The sequence below is a fragment of the Arvicanthis niloticus genome, chromosome 18 (genome assembly GCF_011762505.2).
Source record: "Arvicanthis niloticus isolate mArvNil1 chromosome 18, mArvNil1.pat.X, whole genome shotgun sequence".
NCBI classification, from domain to species: Eukaryota; Metazoa; Chordata; class Mammalia; order Rodentia; family Muridae; genus Arvicanthis; species Arvicanthis niloticus.
This window is the reverse complement of record NC_047675.1, coordinates 50294236-50313335: the sequence shown is the minus strand read 5'-3', so window position 1 is coordinate 50313335 and position 19100 is coordinate 50294236. Positions and strand designations below refer to the sequence as shown.

At 46.3% G+C, this 19100-nt stretch overlaps 1 protein-coding gene across 5 annotated transcripts in view; it reads right to left on the bottom strand.

Moving 5' to 3' along the window:
- Positions 1-19100, bottom strand: part of Capn9 (calpain 9) — a 39958-nt gene that overhangs the window by 13112 nt on the left and 7746 nt on the right. For all 5 annotated transcript variants that reach the window (XR_013104981.1, XR_013104982.1, XM_076916043.1 and 2 more), the window contains exons 2-11: positions 18910-18979; positions 16312-16430; positions 12826-12959; positions 10664-10832; positions 9502-9585; positions 7932-8017; positions 3830-3907; positions 3461-3621; positions 2208-2365; positions 1851-2059 (exon numbers count right to left, since the gene is read on the bottom strand). Coding sequence is in view for 3 of the 5 variants with exons in the window: in XM_076916043.1 (XP_076772158.1) it covers positions 1851-2059; positions 2208-2365; positions 3461-3621; positions 3830-3907; positions 7932-8017; positions 9502-9585; positions 10664-10832; positions 12826-12959; positions 16312-16430; positions 18910-18979 (1268 nt within the window). In the remaining 2 variants the exon portion in view is untranslated. The remainder of the gene's footprint in view (positions 1-1850; positions 2060-2207; positions 2366-3460; positions 3622-3829; positions 3908-7931; positions 8018-9501; positions 9586-10663; positions 10833-12825; positions 12960-16311; positions 16431-18909; positions 18980-19100) is intronic.

The window sequence follows — 19100 nt, the reverse complement described above, 5'->3', positions numbered from 1 at the left end:
CACACGCCTGAATTATTAGCTAAAAATAAAACTTCAAATTGCTCTAGCCAGGACATTTTATCACAGCAACAGGGAAAGTAACCAAGACACCATCCCCTCCCTCATCCTTCCCTGGACACATGACATTATCCCTCCAGAAATATTGATGGTTAGGAGCCCGCTCGAGAGTCACACCAACAGACTCAGCTTGGTATGTCCCCTCGGAAGCGGACACAGTGCTGGCTTGGGCCCTGCTTCATAGCCGGACCATCAGGGCTCAACTTTCAGTCCTCTGATGGGATAGAAAAGCAAGAGGCCTAGGGTTGGCTGTTGCAAGATATTTGATTACACTGTGAACCCCAAGGCTGTGTTATTTATTGGAAATACCTGTTTCTAGTTGTAGGATGGCTCAGCCTTAGCTGAGCCTTTAATCCCAAGAGCTTTCTGTTTTTGTTTTTTGTTTTTGTAAACAAGATTAAATAACGTTAACCATAGGTTAAGAGGCAGAGCAAGTGACCAGTAACAGGGAGAGAATATAGAAAAAGCCATAGAGAGTAAGAGGAAGTCAGGAGGGCAAACGGAGAGACGCACAGGAAGTGGAAGGGAGGGACATTCAGTTTGAAGGGTTTTTGAGACAGCACGGAGGAGAGAGCCTTGCTTTTCCTTTTGGGACATCAGCTGAGGAGGATGCTGGATGCTTTCCCTGCCTCTCTGAGCTAGCATCGACCTCCCAAGTCTTTATTGGTAAAATCAAGCATTTGAGATTTTGATGAGAACAACAGGTGGTGTCACCTGGCTCTGTTTTGTACTGGCCACTCACAGGATAGGGTCATCTTGGACTTATCTAGGTGTTCTGTGAGAATGGATGCTGAGGGATCCATGCTTGACCCATGTCAGCATCCAGGGGAACGCGGGAGAAATGTGAAAGCTTCATTGCTTCTGTTGGTGGTGCCTGCATTGAGAACTCACTCCAACCACGGTTCACAACCGGGGCCCCCTCATTTACCCACCGCCAGTCCTGTTCTGCTTCACTATACAGAAGGTAAAGGCAGAGTGGATAGCCTCTTGAGAGATCTGTGCATGGTCTCTTCTTGGGCTGTATCTGGAATTCTCAGTGGTTTTCAACCTTCCTAATGCTGCAACCCTTTAACACAGTTCCTCATGTTGTGGTGGCTCACAACCATAAAACTATTTTGTTGCTACTTTATAACTGTAACTTTGCTATTTTTATGATCTATGTTTTCTAGTGGTCTTAGGTGACCCCTGTGAAAGGGTCATTCAAGCCTCAAAGGGGTCGTGACCCACAGGTTGAGAACCCCTGCTCTAGCTGTTTTCCCCCTCCCCCCAGATTAAAGAGTGAGTTCTTATATCACGAACCATTTCCCCTGCGCCACACACAAGGTCATTGACCACAGTGAAAAGTGTTAGCAATAGGAGAAGTTCATTTTAAAAGACCTTATTTAACACTCCATGGCGGGAGGTGGCAGTGTGAAATGGTTCACACCTATCAGGGAGCTGAAAGATGGTGTGATTCTGGAAACTTCCAACAGTCACCTCCCCATCTCGTGAGTAAGCATGCCCAGCATCGCCGTATGAACCCCTGATTCTAGAAGCTTCTTAAGAGTCGGGTCTGAGAAATGAAGAGCTACATCCAAGAGGCCGAGTGAGCAGGACTCCAGGAGCAGATGGGTCGTTGCTGGTGTGCTGGAGAAGGGCTCTGAAGAGCTCGGGGATGCAGGTCTCCCCATTTTACTTCCTGAGCAGGTGATGGGAGGGATGGATGCGGTTCCAGCTCTGCTAGACTCCCCAGTGGCCTAATTGGAGTATGGTACACACTGAGGAAGAAGGGCTCTGTATCCCCCACATCTTACCGAGTGACAGCTGTCTTCTCAGAGAAGATTCTCAGGCAGAAGTCAGCCTCCTGGTGCGGCTCAAAGGTGCTGGGGATGAGAATATAGTCTCCCGGGGGCAGCTGGAAGCGGCCTGAGACTTCTCTCAAATTGATGAATGTCTTGCTTCTGGCCAGGGAGGCATTGTACCTGAAAAAATCCTTATTCAGGTGTTCGTCCTTGTCTGGGCACTGCAAGGGAAAGCAGGGTTCGTCAGGGAGACATGACTCTCTTCTTCATGCTCAGTTGGACAAGTGCTTATTGATCATGACACTGGGTCCAGAAGCCACAGGGAACTCACAGCCATTGCACAGATGCTGAGAACAGCAGGTCCCCTACCTGGTAAATGGCATAGCCAATGGTCAGCATGTTGGCGCCAAACCTCTTGAGCTTCCTGCGGTCTTTCTGCATCAAGGCTGCCAGGAAAGTGCAGCCCTCCTGGCCCTCGTCCCTCTCAGTCAGGGACAGCTTTATCTGCGGGTTGGTCCAGAAGGTGTCTGCCGTTTGAAAGGGGGAGGGGGCATGTATTACTAATACTTCCTTCAAAATAAAAAATCAGAGCTCAGATGGCAAGATGCTTGCTATTCTGGCATGTGAGTTTGGTTCCCCAGAATCTACCCTCCATCCCCACAACCAATAAAACAAAACAAAACCAAAACAAACAAAATGGCTCAGTAGAGAAAGGCATTTTCTGTAGAGGCTGATGACCTGGGACCTATAAGGTAGAGGCAGAAAGCCAACTCCCAGCAGCTGTCCCCTAACCTCCACTGGTGAACGCTGGAATGCATACACACACACACACACACACACACACACACACACACACACACACACACACACACGCATGCACTGAATAAACATGGTCAATGGAAACATGAGGTCTCACAATGTATTTAGTGTTGGGGATGAGGACCCAGGCAGTCTGGTTCTCACTGGCTAGCCAGCCTAGCTGACTTGGCAGGCTCCTGGCCAATGAAAGACCCTGTCTCAAAAACAAGGAGGGTGACATTGAGGAATGACGGCCGAGGTTTTCTTTTGTTGCTACACTCGTATGAACACAGGAGAGAAAAAAAATCAAAATAAAATGTATGAGCACACCTACCTAACACCAATACAAAGAAAAAAATTACAAGATCTGAAAGTTTTGGGACACACACTCTCTCCCTGGCACCTTGGATTGTTTCTGATCCTGAAAAGGTGGTCTCTTCCCTCCCTTTTCCCATCAGCTCTCTTGCCTGCTTCTTTTACAACAACCCGTCAAGCCCCTGCCTCGAACTTCCTCCAACTTTTCGGCCATCACCCACCCAGCCTTCAAAGACTCCTTCACCTGCTCCACCTCTCTGAGGTACTGTTGGACAACAGATTCTCTTTCCCACTAACCTGGTGTGACTTGTCACTTACCTTATGTATGTCACCTGAACCTTACAACAAAGCATTTCCTGAGCACCTCCTACCAGCTTCCTGTCTAAGACTCAGCCGTTGTCTCCCTGTTCATCCTGACTTTGCTATCCAGCTCCACACACACTTCCCCTTCCATGTCCCCAAACAATGGATATGGGAATAGGAGAGAGAAGGATAGAGAGGCCACCTACCGAGGAAGTTGCGACAGCCACCAGCTGTGGAGCCACGAACCCAGCTTCCTTGGTGGATGGTCACCTCCCACCTGTGGAGGGCATTGTCCTCCAGGGCATCAGGTGTGAGGTTGCAGATATCCACTTTGTCAAAATGGGTCTTGAAGTCCTCGAACGCCATCCTGAGACAGAGGGGAGGATGGGTGAGTCACAGTGTCATGGCGATGGCACTAAACCCTCTAACCCTCAGGGGTCCCTCCCAGGTGGATGGAGACAGGGAGAAGGAGAAAGAAGGAGGACGGAGGGGGATGAGGAAGGAAAGGGAAAAAGGATGGTGGGTGTTACCCCATTCACCCCAATTTCAAACAAAAATGGAAAGGATTACACTACCAGAATTCCCCATCATCAAGGGTGGTGTGACCCAGGCGCTTCTGCTCCTCCAGGTTTACAGAGCGCCACTCAGGAGAGCTGAGAGAAGAGAGCCACAATTCAGCCTGGGCTCTCCACCTCCCCCAGAGACACCCTAACTAGATATGCATGGTGTGTGGCTCATACCCTCTTTAGCAAGGTTCACTGGGCCCAGGAACATGAGGCCAGCTCACCACTGGCTCCAACAAGATGGTGGCTAGGAAGGGCTGTTGGTAAGCAGTCCCTTCATAGGTCATTATGGGACAGACATAAGGAGCTGAACATAGTAGCCCAGCTGGAGGTCACAGTTCACGAATGTCCCTAACTCACAGCTTGCCTGTGGCCTGGAGCATGCCAAGGTCCTTCTGATTTAAAAATTGGCACTTGGGCGATGCTTCTAATCCTTGTGGTAGCCATTTGAAATACTGACTGCCCTGTTTATGTGACCAGAAGTTCAGGAAGGGTCTGCCATGGGTGAGTCCAAATTCATGTCCCAACCTGAAGGTTCAAGTAGGCCTAGCACTCACTCTCAGGAAGAGCTATCAAGGAGAAATGCTGACACCCTTGCAGGCTTAAGCTTGGCATTCCAGTTTCAGTGTTGTGTGCTGTGATTTCTTTGCTGCCTTCTGATCCAGCAGTCTTCTGGGTAGGTTCTAGAAGCCCCAGGGGGTGCTAAATCCATGAGGACAGAGTCCTGTTCATCTTTTCTTATATATTCACAGATAGTGAAGTTTGGTTTATAGACACACAGGAAGAGCTTAGCAGTAATGCTTACTGAAGTGGGACAATCAGAGCAACAGTGTGACAAAAGTTATATGAATGTGTTATCTGTAATCTATTTACTCTTTATTACCTATCATTCATATCATCTATCTATATCCTTGTATGATATATTCATCCATGCATCCACCCATCCATACATCTACTCATGTGTCCATCAAGTACCCCATCCACTAACCCAGCATCCATCTGCCCATCCATTAATCCATCATCCATCTGCCCATCCATTAATTCAGCATCCATCTATCTATCCATTAATCCATCATCCATCTGTCCATCCATTAATCCAGCATCCATCTGCCCATCCATTAATCCAGCATCCATCTGCCTATCCACTAATCCAGCATCCATCTATCCATCCATTAATCCATCATCCATCTATCTATCCATTAATCCAGCATCCATCTGCCCATCCACTAATCCAGCATCCATCTATCCATCCATTAATCCATCATCCATCTATCCATCCATTAATCCAGCATCCATCTGCCCATCCACTAATCCAGCATCCATCTGCCCATCCACTAACCCAGCATCCATCTGCCCATCCACTAACCCAGCATCCATCTGCCCATCCACTAACCCAGCATCCATCTGCCCATCCACTAACCCAGCATCCATCTGCCCATCCACTAACCCAGCATTCATCTGCCCATCCACTAACCCAGCATCCATCTGCCCATCTACTAACCCAGCATCCATCTGCCCATCCACTAATCCAGCATCCATCTGCCCATCTACTAACCCAGCATCCATCTGCCCATCCACTAACCCAGCATCCATCTGCCCATCCACTAACCCAGCATCCATCTGCCCATCCACTAACCCAGCATCCATCTGCCCATCCACTAACCCAGCATCCATCTGCCCATCCACTAATCCAGCATCCATCTGCCCATCTACTAACCCAGCATCCATCTGCCCATCCACTAACCCAGCATCCATCTGCCCATCCACTAATCCAGCATCCATCTGCCCATCTTCTACTCATCCCTCATCTACACACCCATGCTACAAACATTATTTATCTGTTCATTCATTAACTCATCCACTCATCCACCTGTTGCCTATCTACCCATTCATCAGCTTACATTTTTCATGTATCAATCCATCCATGATCTATCTATGCATTCATGTGTTCAACCATTGATTCATCATCTGAACACTCATTTCAATTCATCATCCATCATCTTATCCGTTGTCTAGGCATCCGTACATGAATGTATCCACCCATCCTTTTATTATCTGTCATCTATGCATCCACCTGTCCATTACCTGTGTATTGATTCATCTGTCATCCACCCACTGTCTATCCATCAATGTAGCCATCACCCATCCATTCACACCTATCCACCGATTCATTCGATACATATTGATCCATTTATTATCTACCATTCACCTATGTATGTATATGTATGTGTATATGTATGTATCTATCTGTGTATCATCTATGTTTCTATGTATCTATGTATGTATATATGTTATGTATGTATCTGTGTGTGTATGTGTATGTATCTATCATTTATCAATCTACATCTATCATCTATTGCTCTAACTATCCTGGAAACCTTAGAAAACCCAACATATAATGTTTTTCTTTCCAAGGTAAGCTGAACACTTTTATGTTTTCATCTAAGGGGTGCATTTTCTGTTTCCTCTGACCTGTCTGAGTGGCCATTGTAACTCTTCTTACACGTGAGGTTGTTATTAAGTGGAATAAGGTTACTTAAACACACATACTGAAATAGTCCATAACACAGTGGTATATATAGTGTAAGATTCACCACACTGCAAAGAGTGATGTGACGGTTAACATTTTTTTCTAGAATTTTCCACGTGATACTATATTTTCAGACCTCAGTTGACCATATTCAACAGAAACTATGGATGGTGAAATTTCAGGTAAAGGGGGTTGCCATCACTCAAATCGCCTCACGTGTTGTGCTGCTGTGATAGTGTGGCAGGCCTGTTTTGTGCTCACATGAGCTGTGCTCATGAAATCCAGTGAGGGCCTGGTGGACAGATGAGGGAACTGAGGGCCCCAGTTGGCTCACTGAACCATTTAATTCTAAGTGGGTCACACCTGGTGATCAGATGGAGCGGCTAAGTTATGTCTTTGATGGGTAGCACTGGACACCAGTTCTGATCTCGATGTCAGTCTTATTACTTCAGGTTTTCTCTCCCTCATTTCTTCCCATTTCCACCAGCAGAGGGAAGCCAAACTTGCCCTTCCCTTGCTGTCCTGGTAAGAGTTGTTCCCAGCCATTCTCCTTGAGATCTGAGCAGGGCAGTGCAAACCAGCAGGACAAGAATGTTGCAGGGGGTGTGGAGAGGCCACAGCTTCTCAATTCCCAGTCACCTGGATCACTGTCCAAGCGACAGGTGGGCACAGCTTGGAAAGCTGGTCTTTCCATATTATTAGAGCCCAGTAAAGGCCTAGCTTCCTGTTCTACCTCTGTTTCTCTGTTGGACTGTGGGCTTTGGCCACTGATCAATGGCCAACAAAGAATGGAAGAGTGACCTGTTAGGTAGTGTTTCAGGGATTCCTGGTCTCAAAATACACATGCACACTCTTACACACACATACAACATGCATACACACATGCACACACACATATCCTAACACACATACACATGTGCACACAGGTGCACACACACATACATGTACACACACATGTACACACATACACACATATACACATGTGCACACAGGTGCTCACACATGCATGCACACACACATGTGTGCATTTGCACATACACACAAATCTTAACACACACATATATACATGTGAACACATGCATGAACCTACATGTGCATGCACATGCACACATACACACATACCGTAACAGACACATACACACATATGCACACAGTCACACACACACATGCATATACACACACACATACATACATGTGCACACAGGCACACACACATGCATGCACACACACATGCACACCCATATACACATGTACACACCCGCACACACACATAAACACACATACACACACACACACACATGCACACAGAGTTGGTTATAACTGGAGTCAATATTCCTTCCTGTTACCCCAGTGACAATAACACATTCATCAGCAATGTGATCACATGACAGGGAAAGAGCCGTCCTGAGTGTTGTTTATCCAGGATCGAGTTTAACATAAGTGTTCTAAGTAGGGACTGAAGGGGAGAAGTAGGACACAGAAGCAGTACAGGGAGTTCTGGGACAGGCCAGTCCCTCACAGGTCAGCCTGACTACACACACCTGGGAACTGACCACAGAGCAGGAACGGAGCAGGGCCACTGACCTGTCACTCCACGGCCCGTTCCACTCCACCTGGCCCCACGGGTTACGGACTCTGATGAGCTTGAGTCTCTGGCCATGGAAGTTTACCTCAAAGAAAAAAGCATCAAGTAAACATGGTGTGAGGAGCATGAAGCCTTTAGCCATCATGAGACCTGGGGTCCATCTCTGTGTAGAGCCATTGTTATCCAAGCTCTTGAGGAAAACACAATGAAGATGTGCCCCACACACTCATGGCCTCCTGTGTCCACTCCTTGCTTTTCTGAGACAGGGCTCACTATATACTAAATTAACCTTCGCCAGCAATGGTCAAGAGAAGAGTCTTGCTATTGTTGTAGGTAATCCTGAGCCAGTAGGAGACAAGTCAAGCCATTCCTGAGGACTGGGTAGGGAAGGGAGACTGAGAAAGGTTTTAGAGGTTACAAAATATCAACTAGCCATTCCCGAGGACTGAGTAGGGAAGGGAGATCCTTTAGAAAGGTTTTAGCTGTTACAAGGTAGCAACTAGCCAGAGATCTTAGCTCTCAGTCTACAGTTACATGCTGAATGAGAGTTGAACTGTGACATGAAAGAATAAGTCAAATGGGCTGGAGGCTTGGCTCAGTCAGTAGGCTGTTTGCTTAGCATGCAAGAAGCCCTGAGTTTGATCCCCAGAATTGCCTATACCAGGTGTGGTGGCACATGCCTGTTGTTTCATGTTTTTATCACTTGGGTGGTAGAAGCAGGGGATCAAAAGTCAAGGCCAGCCTTGACTATATAAAAAGTTTGAGGCCACCCTAGGGTCTATTTCAAACAAAACAAAACAAAACAAAACAAAACAAAACAAAACAAATCAAGTCTCAGAGGTTAGAAGCTCACTTCTCTGTAATCACACAAGCCAACTCTTGTATGAAATCTCACGTGCAGACATGAGCAAGCACCTTATCCAGGGACAGAATGCAGAAGCAAGTGAAGCAGGGTGAGGAGAAGTCACTGGGCTGGGAACAGCTGGAAGATTTGGCCTCAGATCCGCCTGCCCACTCGAGGAGCATGTGTGATGGGAACAGACAGAGGAACAATCTCAACACACTCATATAATAATTGCATATATATGTGCATATCTATATAATGAATATGTACATATGTGTCTATATATAATCCATGTGTTTATACTTATATAAAATGAGTATGCATATGCATATATACATAAAAAACATTAATATATGTGAAGATGCATAATCGTATACACATGTGCATATATAATGAATATACATATCTGTATGCCTATATAACAAATATATATGTATGTATATATAATAATATGTATGTATATATTTATTCATTTGTTCTTGTAATGGTTGTTTCTCTGTAAAACCCTGGCTGTATATGACTGCTATAGAATTATTAAGAAACAATTTATAAACACAAAATCTGCAATCCCTCTAAGGTGAGTTTGGTGCATGCATGGGTCACCCACCTCCTCCCTGGCTTCTGTCTGCTGTGTTAGGTGGGATGTCCTCTGCTACACAACAGATATAAAGACTTGTTTGTCTTGTTCCCCCACCTCTGTCCCCTGCAGTAGGCTCTGCCCCTACCTGGTCGAGCCCAGTCACGGTGTAGGCATGGCCCTTAATGAGACCGAAAGGTGTGCGGGCTTCAGATTCTGAGGCATTCAGGGTCTAGAACAGAGGAAGACCAGAGTCAGGTCCATCATCTATGCCAACCTCCCCCTGTGTCAGGCCCAGCCTCAGCCCCATGCCTACCTTAGCACACCCCAGCGCTTAATTCCTCAAGGGCAGCCATGTATGTAAGCCTTAGAAATTGGGAGTACAGGACTCCCTAAAAGCCCCATCAATGATACACAGCAAAGCCAATCTCTTTCCAGGGTGGGGGGGCCACGATTGCAAAGAGTCTACCTTTCTGACCCCAAACAGAAACCAGCCACCCCAGTGATAGTTTAGTGAATAACACCCACAGTCACACAGGGGAGAGCCATACCCTGGTGACATGTGACTTGGTCATGACCATGAACTTGCAGGGGAAGTGAACAATTCATTCACAGGCAAATAATAGATCTTTGTAGTTAATCCAAAAAGAAAGGGGAAACTTGAATAGATTTCAAACACAGAGGATATGAAATTTTATCTCTGTATGTATTCTGTGTATAGAGGGATTAGAAAAACCCTGTTAGCTTTCTTTCTGGTGGATTTTTCATTGCATAGAGATAAAAGGAACACACTTGGGAAGAGTTCACTGTCGGATTCCCTTCAGTAGGGTGAATCCTGCCTGGCAGCACTGGGGTTGAGGGCAGCTAGGGCTCTGGTTAGTGGGGTACTGGGGAAGCATCCCAGGGCATGATGGGAGAGACAGATAGCTCTACCTCTAGACACCTTGGGGTGTTCCACCTGGCAGGAGGTATATTTGCCCATTGCAATCCAACAAGCATCAATTAGAGCTTGTGTTTGATTGTTTGTTTGGGACAGTCTCAAGTATCCCAGTCTGTCTTGTCTTGTAGTGGAAGATGGCTTTGAGCTGAGGGCTCGATTGCCACTATCTCCTGAGTGCTGGGAGTAACAGCAGTATTTCTCTAGCCCGGTTTATGTAGTGCTGGGGCTAAACCCTAGGGCTGCCTGTGTGCTAGATAAGCGTTCTATCAACTTGTGTTTTAATTAACGAGGACCACCTCCTAGATACTCATGTCCCTTCTGGGTTGCTGTTTCTGCCTGTTGGTGTTTACACGGGCAGCCAGACACTCACATCTATGGAGCAGCCCAGCAAGGAACCACGCTTCAAGGCCTTCTCCAGAATCTCATAGAAATTCTCTGGTGCCTCTCGGATTTGGAAGTTCTCAGCCACACCCCCAGTGAAGTCTTCCATGGCTTCGATGGCGCTGCCCCCCTTCAGTGCCTCGTAACTCCCGTTAAGCCTACAAAGATGGAAGAGCAGATTGGTTGAGGGAGTGGAGGAATAGGATGGGGTGCAGGGTGCAGTTCACAGAGCACCAGCCAGACTCGGTGAGGAAAGGCGGTGGGGCAAGCCCTGGTACTAGCAAGATGAGCAACCGAGGCTGACACTTCGAGGGGATCCTAGTCTGCGCCAGTCCTGCCATCTTCCTTATGAACGGGGGTTTTTGTTTTGTGTTTAAATGCTTAGTTGTTAATTCATTCTCCTGATTCAGTCTCTGAAGTGCTGAGATTACTTTTTTATTGTTGTTACAGTGATATTCTTGTCTCAGAGCTGAGGTTATCAACCACAACACCTAGCTTCATCTTGATGTGTGTGTGTGTGTGTGTGTGTGTGTGTGTGAATGCATATGATTGGGTGTGAGCCAGACTCTCACTCCATAGACCAGGCTGGTCTCAGACTCATAGCAAGCCTTCTGTCTTAGAATCTTCAGTTCTAGGATTGTTGGAGTAAGTTACCAAGCCAAGAAAAAAAATCAAGACACAATATGGCTATATAGCCCAGGTTAGCCTGAAACTTGCTACGCAGACCAGGCTAAGCTCAAATTTATGGTGATCCTCCTGCCTCAGCTTCCCCAGAATTCCAGAGAATTCCCCAGTTATAGGCATTCACTACCATGCCCAGCTTCATCATGGTGTGTGTGTGTGTGTGTGTGTGTGTGTGCTGTATATGCACATTTGTATATGGATGCATGTGTCTATGTGCACACACAGAGGCCAGAGGAGGACATTGACTGCCCTGTTCTATCATTCTCCTCCATATTCTGAGACAGGGTTTTTCACTGAACCTGGAGCAAGGCTGGTAGATCCTCCTGTCTCTGCTCTCCGCAGCACTGGGGTCATAGGCATTCATGACCAAGTCTAGCCTTTTGCATTTGTGTGCATAACCTATGCACACACACACATGCCCTTCTTGTCACCGCCTCTGGTGAGATCATCATAAGTCTACCCTGTGTTCTGGTGCCCTCCATTTGTATATGTAGAGTCCCTTGTACCCTGCTGGGCAACATTACCCTCCAACAGCTAGCAGCTGGCTTTCCTACCTGCCCTCCATCTCACCAATTGCTTAGTCACTGTATGGACCACTGCATCAGGATGCACTGCCTGAACCCTATGGGATGTGCCCTTATCTGTTAGAGTAATGCTTTCATCTCTCAGACATGTGTTCCCAGGGTGACCAAGGCATCCACTATCTTCCCAACTCAATTAAGTTTCATTTTATACATTTGTGATGCGATTGGACCTCGGTATTTCAGCAGGCTGGAATTGGAGGTCTGGGGGAAATGGGACCATTTGGCTGGGGATTAGAAATGAATGTGCTAACTCTACTAATGGGAAATTCTTGGACCGGTTCAACCACAGAAATTGGAAGTAGATGCTGCCAAGAGGGGCTGGAAGGAGAGGGATGGGGCGCCAGAGTCTATCAGGGACTGGGTTTTAGTTTTGCAAGGCGACCACTTCTAAGGGTGGGTGCTTTAGTTGGTCACATGGTGTTAATGCCATTGAACTATGCCCTCAAAATGTTACAGTGGTGAATTTTATGTCATGCCTGTTTCATAACAATTTTTAAAAGGAAGAAAATTAGCACTGGGAGACAGCTGATATCTTTCTACTCATGTGGCTTAAAGCCACACACCTAATCTGTGGCAAATCCTCGCACAAGGCCTGAAGAACCATTGTCCCATGTGGGCATAGCCAGGGGCCCGTCTTCCTCCTAACGTCTCTTCTGCCGGCATTACCAAGGTCAGATCAGTGAGTCGGGGACATGGGAAACATGGCCACCATGTTTGAAGCTGGAAATGTCTAGGTCATCTCATGAGGATGTCCTAGTGGTCCAAGTTCCTGAGAGGTAGCAACCATTCTTCCCTACTGATTGCATCCCACTCTCTCCACCAAACATCTCCATGAGGGGAAGAGTCCAGGCTTCTAGGAACAGGAGGAAGGAGCCCCACTCACTTGGCATAGGCTTTCTCCAGCAGTGCGCTCCAGAACTCATTGTGGTCGGCGGAGTGGAGGAAGACCAGGCGGTCCCTGAAGGTGGGCAGGCGGTCATCGATCACCACGTCCAGCCACTCACTGTGCTGCCAGAACTAGTGTCCAGGCCAAGACATGGTGACAAGGGTGAGTCACACTGAGGTGTGGGCCCAGTGGCAAATGCTAACTCCATGGTTCTTCCCCCTGAGCAAACTGCCCTTGTGCTCCAGGGAAAATATCATCTGGTACCACATCAGGGCTGAGAGGATGTCATGACAAGGCCATCTGGGTGTCATAGCAGGGTAACCCAGGTGTCACAGCAGGGTCACCTGGGCTTTGTCCACTCAGCCATATACTGGGCTTTCACCCACTATGGAAATCAATTCCAGGACTGTGTCACCATGGAGGTGGGTGAGGGAGAAGTCACAGTTGACATCCCTGTGCTCTGAGCTAATGCATTTTCTCCACAGGACACCAGGTTAGGTGGGCAGATGTGGGAGGGTGGATAGGGGCTTAGCTCTGTTCACACTCAGCCCAGTCTCCATTCACATTTCCACCCAGCTTTGGCCTTTCACCAGCCCACATAGGTGGAGCCCCAACACGCATGTGTTTGGATTTGGCTTTCCTGTGTGCCTTGCTCATAGGGGCATATGGGTACTGCACGTGAGAGTCCATTTGGGTGTTTGCATGTATGAGCATATGTGGGGGGGCATGCATGTAGTTATGAACCTGTGTGTGTGTGTTCATGTGCACGCACATGTATGTACATGCACATGTAAGTGTGTGCATTTAAATGTGCATCATGTGGGTGTCCTAGTTAACATCAGCTGTCAACCTGGCAAAGCTTGGAGTTGTTGGGAGCTGACTTTTAGCAGAAAGCGGCTATCAGCTTTGCAGCCATCTTGAGCCATATACCCTGACGTGAGACTTGTTTTTCAACAGCCTACAAAAGCTGAAGCACACTCTGATATCCAACATATTTTGTTTTGCTGTTTACTGCCCCCAGCTGCAAGGCGCACGTGGTAGTCATGCCTGCAAGTTATCCACATGCTATCCATGCCATACATGCCTATAAGGTGCACATGGTATCTATGCCTGTAAGGCTTACGTCATATCAACACCTGCAAGGCACGTGGTATTCATGCACCTACAAGGCACGTGGCAAAAGCCTATAAATACCCCAGATTTCCCTTCAATAAACGAGACTTGAGACTTGATCAGAACCTCTGTCTTGTCTCCATTCTTTGTGTCTCTTCCCCTTTATTCCCACTCTCTCTCTCGCTAGACCCTGACCCGCAGACCAGAGCGGCAGCTTGGGCCGGGAAACAGTGGCCGCCAAGTGTGGAGTGGAGAGGGCCGCAACATTTTTGGCTGCCCAACATGGGGCAGCTCGGGCGCAACATGGAGTCATCTAAGGGCATCTCCATAGAGGAATTGCTCAGGTCGGGTTGGCCCATGGCCATGTCTGAGAGATTGTCTAACTGTGACTGATGGGGGAGAACTCTGTTCGTTGTGGATGGCACCAGCTTCAGTAGAGTCCTGGACCACGTAATAAAGCTAGTGTGACCCAGTAGCAAACGGCAAGCAGCTTTCCTCCGTGGTTTCTGCTTGAGTTCCTGCCCCGACTTCCCCTCAGTGATGAATTAGGAATGCTTCATAAGGAATATGAGTTCTTTATGAATTAAGGACCACCTTATGAAACTGTCAGCCAAATAAGCCTTTTCCTTCCCTAAGTTACTTTCCATCCAAGTGTTTTATCACAGAGACAGAAAAAAGGAAACTACAACAGTGAGTGAGTTCATCTGTGAATGTGCGGGTGTGGGACAGAATGTGTATATGTAAATATGTGGGTGAGTACATTTATATACATACATATACATCATATACATATACACATGCACATACACATATGCCATGCATATACTACACATACTATACACATGCATACACCTACATATGCATATACTATATATACTACACAAATACACATATTATACACATATACCTACATATACATATACTACATATATACACACATATACACATACTATCCCTATACACATACGTATACTATACACACTATACATACACATACTATACACACGTATACATACATATACTACACATACACATGCTATAAACATACATACACATATACATACACATAGTACACACATACATATGCTATACATATATTATACATACCCATACATGCACACATATACACACATACATATACTATATATAACCATACATATACTATACATACACATACTATACACATGCATACACCTACATATGCATATACTATATATAATACACAAATATACATATTATACACATATACCTACATATACATATACTACATATATACACACATATACACATACTATACATATACACATACGTATACTATACACACTATACATACACATACTATACACACGTATACATACATATACTACACACACACATGCTATAAACATACATACACATATACATACACATAGTATACACATACATATGTTATACATACATATATTATACATACCCATACATGCACACATATACACACATACATATACTATATATAACCATACATATACTATACATACACATACTATACACATACATATACATATTATACACACACATACATGTACACACATACACACATATGCATACTATATTCACAATACACATATTCTACAAACACATACTACACATATACATATACAAATACTATACGTATTCATACATATACACATATACTATACATATACTATATATACACATATGCATACACATTGCCTGCCATACATATTCATATATGTGTGTGCATGCCATACATATGTGACTTAGCACATTTATGTGGGTGTACTGTGTGTGAGTCCATGGGTGTGATAATGTAAGAATGTGCATAGAAGCATGTGTGCATTTGCACAGGCATGAGAATACATGTGTATTTATGAGTACAGGTATGTGCGCACATGTGTGTGAGTATATACACATATGAATATGTGTTTAACATTGTGCTCATCTGTGTATTAAGTGTGTGTTTCCGTAGGTAGAGAGAGATAGACAGAGGAAGCAAGAGCACAGCAGGGACATGTGTCACTGTGCAGCTCAGTCATACAAGCGCATGGCTGCTTTTCTGTGGCTGTGTTTCTCCGTTTTATGTTTGATTGCTCCAACCTGCACTTCCTCAGTAAGGGAGCCATTCCGCTTATGAGAAGAACTCTGGATCCCCGGGGAGCAGCCATGGTTCCCTGAGGACACCACATGCCTTCCTCTCCTACTGCCTGCTGCCTCTGGAAGTCCCCCAGGAAGATTCCCACATGGTATGGCACCATGGCTCATACACTCTGTCACATGGCTTCCAAGGTTGTCAACAGCACAAAGCTGTACACAGTATCTCCTGGGCCACCTCCCATTGCAAGCAAACCAAAGGTCTCAGGTTTCCCTTACCTGGAAATGAAATATCCCAGCATAGCCAGAACTAAATCCTTGGTCCTGGGGAACCACCCTGGCCAGTGCTTTCTGATTGAGGGTTAGCGAGGCAATGGCTGCCAGGAGCCAGCAGTCTCCTGCAGAGTGAAAGTCACATAAGTATCACACTTTCTTGGCCACTGATTCCCAGAAGTCAAGAAAAAGCAATACCAGAGGGGTGTGGAGACCCCTCTGTGATAGAGGGGTAGTGAATACCTCTGTCCCCCCTGCCTGTCCAGCCTGCTCTTCTACCCTGACCTGTGGCTGCCTCCTGGATACTGTGGCAATATTTGCTGACTGGTTTCAGGCACAGGGATCCACTGCATCTCATCTTCATAAGGTCTCAGAAGACGAGGGAGGCACGGTGTGTCACAGTAGCCCTGCAGCAGTGGGTGGGGAAAGGGTCTGGGAAGCAGCCTAGTGCTGCCTGTTTCATTCCTGGGCTATTGCCTCTCCCACACCAGGCTTGGTTCAGCTCTGAGCAGCAATAGCTCCAAGGAGGCTCCTTGGCTTCTTTTCCCCTTCTTTTCCTTCTTCCTTCCTGCTTCCTTCCTTCCTTCCTCTTTTCTCCCTCCCTCCCTCTCTTTACTCTCCCCTGCCCCTGTCTTTTGTGACAGGGTCTCACTGGCCTGGAAGCCTGGACCTCAGCCTGTAGCCTGGACTGGCCTTGGACCAGTAGCAATCCTCTATCTTCCCATCAACCCATCCATCATCCATCTATCACCCATCCATCTGTGTATCTTTGTACATCATCTGCACATCCTTCACTCATTCATCTGCCCATCCATCCATCCATCCATCTGTAATCTACCCATGCATTATCCGCCCATCCGTCCATCCGTCCATCCATCCATCATCTACTCATGCATCATCTGCCCATCTGCCCATCTGTCCATCCATTGATCCATCATCTATCCATCTGTAATCTACCCATGCATCATCCACCCATCTGTCCATCCATCTATCCATCTGTCCATCCATCCATCCATCCATCCATCCATCCATCCATCTGTAATCTACCCATGCATCATCCACCCATCTGTCCATCCATCATCCATCCATCCATCCATCCATCCATCTGTAATCTACCCATGCATCATCCACCCATCTGTCCATCCATCCATCCATCCATCCATCTGTAATCTACCCATGCATCATCCACCCACCCACATTCTTCTATCCATCCATCAACCATCCATGTACCATTTATGTATCAATTGTACCATCTATCACCTGTCAATCATATACCATATCTATCTATTTAGGATGATCTACTGACTTTTTATGGTCTATCAATCAATCTATCCTTTCCATCCTGTCTAGATGTGTTATCAATCATGTATAGTTATTATCTACCATTTACCATCTATTTATCTATTAATCATATGTGATCTGTCTTTTATAATCTATCTCTATATATTATATCTTCAACTTACTTGTCTTTTATCATCTATTATCTATCTATTGACTATTATCTGTCTTCAGTCTATCATCTGCATGTCTCCTTCCTTCCTTTCTTTCTCTCTCTCTTTCTTTCTCTCTCTTTCTTTCTTTCTCACTCTAGTTAACTGTCACCAGTTTGGGAAGCTGGCTTTGGATTCTTTGTGAAGACAACTCAGGTTGTCACTGAGATTCCAGATGCTCTGTTCTAAGTACAGTGACCACAGTGCTAGCCTGGGCTCTGGGTAGCTCAGTCTACACATGCTTCCTCCTTTAGCACATTCTACAGTGTTTTTGTGTTTTGCAGATTCAGTAAAAGTAAGCTTTTCCCAGGCTTTTTCTTTTTTTTTTTAATTTTAATTTTATGTATATGAGTACACTGCAGCTGTCTGAAGACACACCCGAAGAGGGCATCGGATCCCATTCCAGACAGTTGTGAGCCACCATGTGGTTGCTGGGAATTGAATTCAGGACCTCTGGAAGAGCAGTCAGTGTTCTTAACCACTGAGCCATCTCTCCAGCCCCCAAACTTTGCCTAGTTTTACCCTAATTCCTGATTAAAGCTACTGGGATGTGCTGGCAGGAAACACGGACTCTGTAGCCAGCATGGTTTTGCAATCTGACTGTCCATCTGTTACTCATGACCTTGGACATACTGCTTGGGTGTTCATCTGTCACTTGTCTGTGAAGTTAGACATACTACTTGGTTCCCTTGCCTCAGTTCCTCATATGTAACATTGAGAAGACATCTGGGAAAAGGAGCAGAAGTCTGTGATCTTAGGGAGAGGACATGGCAGGGAACAGGCTCATCGTGTAGGTGTCACTAAGTTATAAAACTGTGAGCCACCACTGAGGAGCCAAAGGGTCGGGAGGAGCCTCTGAATCAGGTGCTGCTTTTAGGGGAGGCTCAGCCCTCTGGGAACTTCTAGATAGCCACAGAACCCAAACACAATGTAACCAGAAAAGCAGGAGTGCCAGGGGAAGGGAAGCCACTGGACCCCGTGCAGGGAAGGCACTAGGGAGGGAGTGGGTCAGGTGGTGGCCTTGTTCTGTCCAGCCCTGTTAGGAGCCTTCATGGCTCTGGTTGTGGTGACACTCAGGCGCAATCCCTGGACATTCCCTCTCCTCTCTACTTACCCAGTTCCCCTTGGCAGATGTCGGTCCTGGTGGCCCCTCCAAGAATGAATTCTGGGTTTTCCACAATTTCCTGCAGGATCGAGAGCATCTTAGGGAAGGCCCAAAGCACCCATAGCCCTGCCCCAAGGGAGACAGGCAGCCCCACCCCCAGGGAGACAGAGTCTCATACACTTGATTTTCCATTGCCGAAG